Here is a 12,100-nt window from a genome sequence, read left to right on the forward strand (position 1 = left end):
GAAAGTTCAAGTTCCCAGACCCCAGAAAAATTACATCTCAGGGGCTGGAAGAACCTACACATATTACATTATCCATGACTCACAGAAGTCACAGAGGGTACAGGGGATTCCAGAAAACTAGATGCAGACAAATGCCTAAATACTTAAGAAAAGGCAGTGGGACTTAGTAACATACAGACCAATAATATATACATTAATTATTGTTGTAATTTAAGAGCAAATTATTAAACACATTACTTTTGAGCACTAATAAAATATAAAGATGATCATTTGGAGCGTGCACAGCAAGAATAACTCTTGTTGAGTGGACCCATTCCTGCTCTAGCCTTGAGAGCAAGGCTGAATATGTGGATCAGGGAGTAAGAGAAAGAGAGAAAGAGTCCTCAATCACGTAATTTTTTTACAGTATATTGTCATAATTGTTCTATTTTATTACTAGTTGTTAATATTTTACTGTGCCTGATTATAAATTAAATCATATCATAGGAATGTATGCAAAAGAAAAAACATAGTACACATAGTACAATCCGTTCCCGGATTCTGCCCTTCCTTCCTCTTTCCCTATGCCATTGCCTTCCTTCAAGCCAGCCTCTGCTATAAGAAAAATAGTGAGAATGTAGTCTGTCCTTCTCCAAAGAGGATAGCAAGGACTCAGTGGAAATTACAGAAAGACGAATTTCTGCTCAACAGAAGAAAAAGTTTTCCGGTAACATGAGTTGTGAACATTGAAGGAGGCTGCCTTGAAATTCTGTGCTTGATGCATACATGAGGTCCACAGGGAGATTAGATAATATATCTCTAGCATTTGGCATTTCTTGATTGGAGAGGAAATTAGCCCAGATGACCTCTAACGTCTCCGTGTGTAATTCCCTGAGTAAATAAATGCACAGCCAATAAAAATATAATAAATATAATATGGATCCTCAGCTTTATTAATTTAGATTATTTCTTGGTTTTGATTGTTTATTTGCATTATTAAAGAAAATATAAAAGAAAATTTCTGATTTTCATGAAGCTCACAGGAATGAAAGAACCTTCTAAATGTAATCAGAGAAATAACTCATCATCACCCTGACATGAACACTAGGTGTTCTTCATGCTAGGCAGTTTCCTAACTGAGACAAAATATGTCACCTGTGATGATTCAATTTATTCATTCAATAACTATTCCTTGAGGGCCAACTATGTCCCAAACACTATGGTAATTAAAGAAAAGATGGCATGAGAGGACTTCAAAAAGCTTGTGGAAAAATTGAATTAAAAGATAAAAATTTAAAAATAAGCCTTATTTCTCAACATAAGCTTCAAGTTTAAGACACTTTTATAGGAGATAATGCCAACAGTGTGGTCCATCCTTAAGGAAATGAGGGTCCCGAGAGTTGAACCATGTCAATGCAGTCTTTTTTACATTATTTGTTTTAAAAAAATGGGTACCCTTTACAGATATTTCAAGATTAGGAAGCAAAAAGAAGACAGATGGAGCCAAATCAGAAATATAAGGTGGATTGTATTTGTTTGTTTTCACAATGCTATAAAGAAATACCCAAGACTGGGTCATTTATAAAAGAAAGAGTTTTAATTGACTCACACAGTTCCACATGGCTGGGGAAGCTTTGGGAAACTTACAATCATGGCAGAGAGGAAAGCAGGCACATTGTGAAAGTGTGTATGTGTGTGTGTGAAGGAGGAACTGTCAAACACTTATAAAATCATCATGTCACATGAGAAGTAACTCACTATCATGAGAACAGCATGGGGAAAACCCACCTCATGATCCAGTCACCTCCTACCAGGTCCTCCCCTTGACACATGGAGATTATGGGGATTACAATTTGAGATGAGATTTGGGTGGAGACACAGAGCCAAACAATATCATGGATGCCTAATGATTTCCCATCAAGTGTTTTACAAAATTGCTCTTGTTTGATGAGGGGAATGAGCAGGAGAATTGTTGTGGTGGAGAAGAACTCTCTGATGAAGCTTCTCAGTTGTTTTTCTGCTAAAGCTTTAGCAAACTTTCTCAAAATACTCTCATAATAAGCAGATGTTATTTTTCTTTGGCCCCTCAGAAATTTAACAAACAAAATGCCTCGAGCATCCAAAAATAAAAAAAAATAAAAATAAAAAATAAACTGTTGACATGACCTTTCCTCTTGATATAGTCTGCTTTTACTTTGGCTGGACCACTTCTATCTCTTGGTAGCCATTGCTTTGATTGTGCTTTGTCTTCAGAATCATACTGATAAAGCCACACGTCATCTCTCATTATAAATTCTTTGAAGAAATGCTTTAGAATCTTGATCTCACTTGTTAACAATTTCTATTGAAAGCTTTGCTCTTGTCTACCGCTATTCAGGGCACAATGGTTTTGACATCCATCTAATGGACAGTTTCCTCTACTTTTATTTTTAGTCAGAGTTGTGTAAGCTAAACCAATTGAGATGTCCGTGGGGTTGGCTATTGTTCTGCTGTTAATCATTGGTCCTCTTCAGTGAGGGCACAAAAAGTTAATTTTTTCTTTGAATATTGATATGAATTGGTCTACTGCTACAGTCTTCATCTTCAACATTATCTCACCTTCTTAAGATCAGTTAGTAAATTGCTAATTTCTTTGGAACATTGTGCCCATAAACTTTTTATAAAGCATCAATGATTTCACCATTCTTCCTCCCAAGCTTCACCAGCAATTTGATGTTTGTTCTTCTTTCAATTTTTGCAGAATTCATGTTGCTCAGATAGGGGCTTTTTTCAAGCTGATATCTCATCTTTTTCAGTGTCTGAAACTACATCCTATTCAGATGTGTTCAAATATTGAATTTCAAAATTCATGCATAGTTTTTTCATAATGTGCATTTTTCATAATCTTTTTGAAGAGTCTTCTTATAATGGTAAACAAGACAATCAGTTTCTGGCTTTATAGGACTGCCATTCTAGAGGTGAGTACAGACAAGTAAATGATGATGTTACAATTAACAGCATCAGTGTTATGATGGGAAAAGTACAGGATGCTAAGGGAGAACCTCAGAACCTCAGTGTGTGACCTTGCAGACTTGTTGTATCTGGGAAGGATTTCTGGAATAAATAATATTTTTTTGAGATGGAATTTCACTCTTGTTGCCCAGGCTGGAGTGTAATGGCACAATCTTAGCTCACCGCAAGCTCTGCCTCTCAGGTTCAAGCAATTCTCCTGCTTCTGCCTCCCAAGTAGCTGGGATTACTGGCACATGGCACCACACCTGGCTATTTTTTTGTATTTTTAGTAAAGACAGGCTTTCATGATGTTGGCTAGGCTAGTCTAGAACTCCTGACCTTAGGTGATCTGCCCACCTTGGCCTCCCAAAGTGCTGGGATTGCAGGCATGAGCCACCGTGCCCAGCCCCCCAATTTCTGGAATAAATAATATCTGGGCTGAGACATGGAAGATTATTTGGAATATGAATTTGCTGTAGTGGGGCATGTGGGAGAGAAGAGGAGCAAGAAGTCTCACAGGGAATGCTTTAGGTAGTTGCAGTTGCATCTTGACCTTTTTGCTTGGGACTATTCCTTTGACTCTATTATTCAGAAGAACTTTCATTTTGAAGTAAAAATTTCTATACTTTACAATTTAACAGGAAATGCCTTCGTTTTTAGTACCTTACTGGGAACTAATAGAAAATTCCTATATAAACACCATCAAAACAGTACTCAGGCATCTGAGGGAAGACCAGCATACTGTGCTTGCTTACTTATATGAGATTAGGTAAGTAAAGTTTCCAAAGTTAGAATTTTACAGTTTAGAGGCATGACATATAAAATTTATCTCATTCTCTTCATGTCTACAGAACAAGTTTCCAGGAGTTTCTAAAGCGTCCAGATCACAAGCAAGATTTTGTAGCTCAATGGCAAGCTGATTTCAACTCCCTTCCTGATGACCTGTGGGATGATGAGGAAACAAAGGCTGAACTACACCAACGAGTGAATGTAAGGAAATAGTGACCTATTGGGACAGAGTTAGCTGGCTTTCATATCTTGTCCTGCAAAACCCCAACTCATTTGCTCCTCACTTTTGTGAGGTATGAGGATGAGAAAGAAAATGGTTTGAACTATTAACCAGCTAACTTTCAAGGTAGTGGCTTTCCCGTACTTTGAGTTTAGAATTAGAATACCATAGCAACACTTCTGGTAAGAAGGGCCAAAGTCCGCAGTACAAGCGCATTCTTGGCATCTGTCTTGTAGATTTCTAGTCCCTTAGTCCCTTTGTGAGTCTATGTAACTGTGTTTATGCCTGGTGTTAATCACATTCCTGCCTTGAGCACAGTTACACATTTGGTTGATAGCAAGGAGAAGGGGAATGAGAGAATGACATGGAAAAGCTAGAATTGCCTCTGTTGAATAGATCTCTTAAGGGCTGGTACTAAATACTACACGTCTTTGTATCTTTAGCAAGCACAATTCCTGGTAGTGCTCCAGCAAGCACAATGACAAGCAGATTTTCGTAAACTCATGAATGAATTATATTACCCTGATGCTTTAGAAAGGGGCCTTTAATGTACAAAAAACCTAATTTCATTATCTTACCCTTCATCTTTCCTTTTAAATTGACAGTCCCCCTTATCCCATCAGAAGAGTACCTTGCTACTACCTTAAGTATAGATTACTAACAGTCAGAACTGATTGTGACCTAAATATTGATTTATGTAATTAAAACATTGCCAATCTCAAACCCATACCCCATTCATTTGCTCAATAAATACTTATTGAGCATCTATTATGGTCCTATCACTATTAAAGAGGCTAGGGATTCAGCAGTGGACAAAATAAATCTGTGACCACATGGTGTTTATATCCTTGTGTCCAGGAGACACAGAATAAACAATAAACAAATAAGCATATAATGAATGTGTCCTTAGTCATAAGAGCTATGTAGAGAACAAGAAAGCAGGGCAAGGGGAAAAGAAAGTTGGATGTGCCATTTTGTAAACAGTGGCTGTGGTAAATCTCACTAAGAAGGTGGCATTTGAACAGACTGAGGACAGAAGTGATTGGATAAGCCATGTAAATATTTGGAGAAAGGGTGTGTGAGGCACAGACAAAAGCAAGAGCGATGACACTGAAGGGGGAGGACACTTGATGTGTTTGAAGAACAGCAAGGAGGCTGGTGTGTCTGGAGCAGAGTGAGCTAGGCAACAGTTGACTGATGATAGGGTCAGAGAGATTGTTAGGTAACCAGATTACCTAAGACCTTGGAGGTTATTACAAGAATATTGCTATTGATCTGAGTGAGAATGGGAAGCATTGCTCTCTGGTTTTAAGAGTCTACAGTAGAGTAAAAACAGCAGGAAGACACGTTGGAAGACCAGATGGGAAGCTTTTGCAATGGAAGCAAGGCGTTGTTGTGGCTTGGGTGATAGGGTGGGTGTTGAAGGGTTTATCCCAACAGGTATTCAAGTATCCTGGTAAAATCAAAGTATTTTGCCTATTCGTTGACACTCTTCAAAGAGTAATTAATATCTTTATAAACCCTACAATTTTTTTTCTGTTTTCTTTTTTCCTACCTATTCATAAAGCCAGCCTTCCTGCATACTTCTTCTCCATGTTAGTCAGGTGATTGTTGGCAGAGAATGAGAAGATTTGGAAATTTAAAATATCTTATTTGGGATTTCCTTTTTCCTAATTCCAAATGCAACATACGTTTATTGTAGATAAATTAGATAATAAGAAGCAAAATTTTAAATGACAAATCCCTAATAGTCAATGGTGGTTGCTACCTTGGTGCACATCTGCATGTCTTTCCAGATAGTTTTTACAAAAATTTGATAGCAAAATATGTATTGTTTTGTAACATTCTTTTTAAATCAATAGAACATGTTTTCTTTTTCAATAAACATTCATCTACAACACCATTTTTATGACTAAAAGATATGACTAGTGGACTATATAATTTATTTTACAGATTTCTATGTTTAGTCACCATCTTATTAACAATTTCTTGAATACCAACGTTTTATTACAGAGAATTTTACAGTAAAATTTCATCCAGCTAACTATTGACCACATCCTTAATTATTTCCATGGGCAAACTTTTTTAAGTGAAAATTGTTTAAGATTATGCTTATTTTTAAGGTTTTTAAAATATATTAAAAATTTACAATTTGAAAAATTTACACAGTAAGAACTTGTAAATTTTATGCCAACTAATAGATTATGCAAATATCAGATTTGTATATTTTCAATTATACAAACATTTTAAATCTAAATTATTAGATTTATATCAAATATTAGATTCTTTTTTGTTAATCTTTGCCAATTTAATGAGTAAAAATATGAATATATTCCTGTAATGTTCATTTTTTCTTCAATTTACAATTGAAGTTGACCATTTTCTCCTGAGTTTAATGGCCATTTATTTTCCTCCTGCTGAAATATGCTTGTGATTTCTGCCCCTTTTTCTGATGGAGCATGCTCTGTTTCTTACTGACTTCTAAGATCTTTTTATGTATTAAGGAAATAAGCCATCTGTTGATCATATAATACATATATATTCCCAGTTTGATGTTTGAAGTGAGTTTTAATATGCAGAAGGTTTTCTAAGTTTATATAGATAAATAAGGAAATTTCCTTTATAGCTTTTTTGTGATCAATTAAAAAATACTTCACCCCAAGATTATATAGAAATGTAACACAATTTTTAATACTTTTATAGTTCTTTATTTTACTTTTAAATATTTAAAATATTATGTTACTTCGATAGGAATCTCATTTAACTTTTTTTCAGAAAGTTATTCCAATGATGTGAGAAGACTCTAAAATATATTAACATAGACTTACATTATATATATATATATATATGTGGATATTTAGCTACATGGTTAGATATGGTGGAAATAGTCACTTTTATTTTTCTTCACTTATTATCAGGCATGGAAGAATAGAAATAAATATAACTTCAAAAAGAAGCTAGAAAATAAAGCTGAGGAAAGGAGAAAGGAATTAATGAGGATAATTCTTAAAAACTTGGCATTAAATTTAAATTTAAATTTTGGCAAATAAAGCATATTAAACTTAAAATTCAATCCAGGCAATAAAGGCAGAGAAACCTCTAGAAAGAATGGTCAAGGGAAGAAAAATAAATTTGATTAGAAATTTGGATATTAGAAATGATCCATGGATACTAGAGAACAACATACATAATTTCTACTTGGAAGGTTCAGTAAATTTTGGCCAAATCAACCTTATCAAAGACATTATAACATTTTTAGCAGTGGATCTTCAGCGACAGTATACAGTAGAGAAACTTCTGAAGTCAAGTTAAAAAAAAAAAAAGCTAAACCTGCCTTTGTTTCATTCCTTATGACCAAACTAATTAGATTTAGTATAAATCCTTGTATCACATTTGTTTTTAAAAGGGTACAGGTAATTCTGATTGAAATAAGCACTCTATTCCTTTTTTTTTTTTCTTTTTTGACATTTTTATAGCTACATGATCTTGTAAAAACTGGTGAAAGTAAGTGAAAAACTCCTGTGACTATTACATTTCTATCCATTTTCCTTGCTATGGTTTTTGATTTTCATCAATTTTAAGGCAGCAACAGTAATAACTAAATGCTGAGCATGCACTATGTTCTGGCACTGTCTTTTTCATCCCCATAATCACCCTCTGAGGCAGGAACTAGTAATACTCCCATTTTATAGATGAACAAATATGGTAAAGTAGCCAGCATAGTAAGCAGTAGTGTTGGGATTCTGTGCCCAAGTTGCCCTGTTCCTCATTATGGTATAAAATCTTTGTGTCCAAAGTGTTTTTGTCTTAAATTTGACTGCTATCTTATATAAATACCATAAACCTTGCTTTATTTTTAATTTGTATGTGGTCATATAAGTTTCCACACTGACCTTTTTGTGTCATTTTGTTTTATGTATCTCTAGTAAGCACCACATAAGTTGAATGTGGGTTTTTACCCAGTGGAAAGTCTTTACACCTTTTGTAAGAATAGAAGTTTTTAATGATTTAGTCTGCATGATCTTCTCAATTAATAGTTATGAATCTCTCTTAAATACATCTCTGATTTATGTATTTAGTAATTCCCTAATTCTTGCTAAATAAAATGTGAAAACCAGAAATGCCTCTGGGCAAGTTCATAACAAAAACTCATTGCTTTAATCCCTTTTTATCCCTGGTAATATTCCTTGTTCTTCAATTATTTCATTCCAATCCTATTAAATTAATAGAGAGGTTCTGCAGTTGCATTGTTCTCATTTTGTCCATTACAAAACTGAGCCACAGACATGATGTTACTTGCAAAGGTTTCACACTGAGTCTGTGGGAGAAAAAGAACTAGAATCAAGGTTGCCCTGCTTTTGTGCTTTTTCCTCTGCTGTGTCCCCTCTTTTCTTTAAAAAATATATAAAGAGGAGAATTGCATGAACCTGGGAGGTGGAGGCTTCAGTGAGCCAAGATCACGCTCACAGCACATTCCAGCCTGGGCAACAGAGTGAGACTCTGCCTAAAAAAAACCAAAAATAAACAAACAAAAAAAACTGGATCATCATGGCAGATACGAGGCAGGACTAGATTACAACTCTGGACAGAGCAGTGTATGGAGGCTTGCACTGTGAATTTTAGCTCCAGATCAACTGGAAGAACAAACCAGCAATCTCGAGAGGACCCACAGACCCTCTGAAGGAGGCAGACTGCTCCTGCGGGACTTGGGAGACATGCCAAATACTATGAGTGCCCCAACTGCATAAGTGGGAAGGGAGACCCTCCTCTCCTGAGCACACCCTCACTGGAGAAACTGAAAGTCTGTTTGCAGAAGTTTCTAACCTTACCTGGAGCTGAGTCAATTTCGAGAGCTGAGTGAAATACAGAGTAGAGGAAGTAGCAGAAAGGCACTGGGAGCTCGCTGGGTGCCCAAGCAGCCCATTCCCACCTGGCACCACAGGGTTCCATCGGGAGGGTGGCCAAAGGAGCAAGGGGGTAAAACTCCACAGGGAGAAGGACATGTGTAGCTGAACCTTGTAACAATTTGAACTGGGCAAGAAGCCTCCTGGCCAGAGCTCGGGGGAGGGTGCACGTCCGGTGTGCAGACTCCACAGGTGGGGGATGACCCAAGCCCTTTTGTTTCACAGCTGGGAGGTGGGTATCCTTGAACAAGTTCTCAAGCCCATCTCACCCACTGCCTGGAAACAGACTCGGGGCTGTTGGCAGAGGCCCGGTGGGAGTGAGACCGGCCCTTCGGTTTGCATGGAAGCTGCATGAGGCTGTGACTGCCGGCTTTCCCCCACTTCCCTGACAATCTACATGACTCAGCAGAGGCAGCCATAATCCTCCTAGGTACAGAAGTCCAGTGACCTGGGAATCTCACCCCCATCCCCGACAGCAGCTGCAGCAAAACCTACCCAAGGAGAGTCTGAGCTCAGATATGCTTAACCCTGCCCGCACCTGATGGTCCTTCCCTAGCCACCCTGGTAGCAGAAGACAAAGGGCATATAATCTTGGGAGTTCTTGGGCCCCGCCCACTGCTGGTCCCTCTCCACACTACTATAGCTGATGTTCTCTGGAAAGCACCACCTCCTGGCAGGACGCCAACCAGCACAAAAATAGATCATTAAACCATCAAGGTTAAGAACCCTCATGGAGTCCATTGCACTCCCCCACCACCTCCACCAGAACAGGCACTGGTATCCATGGCTGGGAGACCCACAGACAATTCACATCACAGGACTCTGTGCAGACAACCCCCAGTGCCAACCCGGAGCAGGGTAGACTTACTGGATGGCCACACCCACAAGAGAGACAACAGTCACTGCAGTTTGGCTCAAAGAAAACCACATCCATAGGAAAAGCAGGAGAGTATTACATCAAGGGAACATCTTGTGGGACAAAAGAATCTGAACAAGAGCCTTCAGTCCTAGACCTTTCCTCTGCAGAGCCTACCCAAATGAGAAGGAACCAAAAAATCAGCCCTGGTAATATGACAAAACAAGGCTCTTTAACACCCCGAAAAAAATCACACTAGTTCACCAGCAATGGATCCAAACCAAGAAATCCCTGATTTATCTGAAAAAAAAATGCAGGAGATTAGTTATTAAGCTAATCAGGGAGGCACCAGAGAAAGGCAAAGCCAAATGCAAGGAAATCCAAAAAACAATACAAGGAGTGAAGGGAGAAATATTCAAGGAAATAGGTAGCTGAAAGAAAAAACAAACAAAAATTCAGGAAACTTTGTACACACTTTTAGAAACCTGAAATGCTCTGGAAAGTCTCAGCAATAGAATTGAACAGGTAGAAGAAAGAAATTCAGAGCTCAAAGACAAGGTCCTCAAATTAACCCAGTCCAACAAAGACAATGATAAAAGAAAAAGAAAATATGAGTAAAGCCTCCAAGAAGTCTGGGATTATGCTAAGTGACCAAACCTAACAATAATTGGTGTTCCTGAGGAAGAAGAGAATCATAAAAGCTTGGAAAACATATTTAGAGGAATAATTGAGGAAAACTTCCCCAGCCTTGCTAGAGACCTAGACATTCAAACACAAGAAGTACAAAGAACACCTGGGAAATTTATCACAAAAGAATCATCGCCTAGGCACATTGTCATCAGGTTATCCAAAGTTAAGACAAAGGAAGGAATCTTCAGAGCTGTGAGACAGAAGCACCAGGTAACTTATAAAGGAAAACCTATCGAATTAACAGCAGATTTCTCAGCAGAAACCCTACAAGCTAGAAGGGATTGGGGCCCTATCTTCAGCCTCCTCAAACAAAACAATTATCAGCCAATAATTTTGTATCAAGCAAAACTAAGCATCGTATATGAAGGAAAGACATAGTCTTTCTCAACCAAACAAATGCTCAGAGAATTTGCCATTACCAAGTCACCACTACAAGAACTGCTAAAAGAAGCTCTAAATCTTGAAACAAATCCTGGAAACACATCAAAACAGAACCTCTTTAATGCATAAATCACACAGGACCTATAAAACAAAAATACAAGTTAAAAAGTCAAAACAAACAAAAAAACCAAAAGTACACAGGCAACAAAGAGCATGATGAATGCAATGGCACCTCACATTTCAATACTAACATTGAATGTAAATGGCCTAAAGGCTCCACTTAAAAGATACAGAACTGCAGAATGGGTAAGAGCTCACCAACCAAGTATCTGCTGCCATCAGTAGACTCACTAATACATAAGGACTCACATAAACTTAAAGTAAAGGGGTGGAAAGAGGCATTTCATGCAAATGGACACAAAAAGTGAGCAGGCATAGCTATTCTTATATCAGACAAAACAAACTGTAAAGCAACAGCAGTTAAAAGAGACAAAGAGGGACATTTTATAATGGTAAAAGACCTTGTGCAACAGGAAAATATCACAATCCTAAACATGTATGCACCTAACACTGGAGCTCCCAAATTTATAAAACAATCACTAATAGACCTAAGAAATGAGACACACAGCAACGCAATAATAGTGGGGGACAATAATATTCCACTGACAGCACTAGACAGGTAATCAAGATAGAAAATCAACAAAGAAACAATGGATTTAAACTATTCCTTGGAACAAATGGACTTAACAGATATATATGAACATTTCACCCAACAACCGCAAAATACACATTCTGTTCAACAGAGCATAGAACTTTCTCCAAGATAGACCGTATGATAGGAAATGAAATGAGCCTCAATAAATTTAAGAAAATTGAAATTATATCAAGCACTCTCTTAGACTACAATGAAATAAAACTGGAAATCAACTCCAAAAGAAATCTTCAAAACTATGCAAATACATGGAAATTAAATAACCTGCTCCTGAATGAGCATTGGATCAAAAACGAAATCAAGATGGAAATTAAAAAATTCTTCAAACTGAATGACAATGACACAACCTATCAAAACCTCGGATACAGCAAATGTGGTGCTAAGAGGAAAGTTCATAGCCCTAAATGCCTACATCAAAAAGATTGAAAGAGCACAAACTGACATTCTAAGGTCACACCTCAAGGAACTAGAAAAACAAGAACAAACCAAACTCAAACCCAGCAGAAGAAAGGAAAAAAACAACATCAGAGCAGAGCTAAATAAAATTGGAACAACAACAACAACAATACAAAAGACAA

The 12,100-nt window shown here is 37.3% G+C and overlaps 1 protein-coding gene across 1 annotated transcript in view; it reads left to right on the forward strand.

Moving 5' to 3' along the window:
- SPEF2 (sperm flagellar 2) overlaps nucleotides 1-12,100 on the forward strand; it is a 190,303-nt gene that overhangs the window by 114,823 nt on the left and 63,380 nt on the right. The window contains exons 22-23 of the mRNA XM_011944343.1: nucleotides 3,612-3,739; nucleotides 3,822-3,960. Coding sequence (XP_011799733.1) covers nucleotides 3,612-3,739; nucleotides 3,822-3,960 — 267 coding nt within the window. The remainder of the gene's footprint in view (nucleotides 1-3,611; nucleotides 3,740-3,821; nucleotides 3,961-12,100) is intronic.

Source organism: Colobus angolensis, unplaced genomic scaffold (genome assembly GCF_000951035.1).
Source record: "Colobus angolensis palliatus isolate OR3802 unplaced genomic scaffold, Cang.pa_1.0 Scaffold230, whole genome shotgun sequence".
NCBI lineage: Eukaryota > Metazoa > Chordata > Mammalia > Primates > Cercopithecidae > Colobus > Colobus angolensis.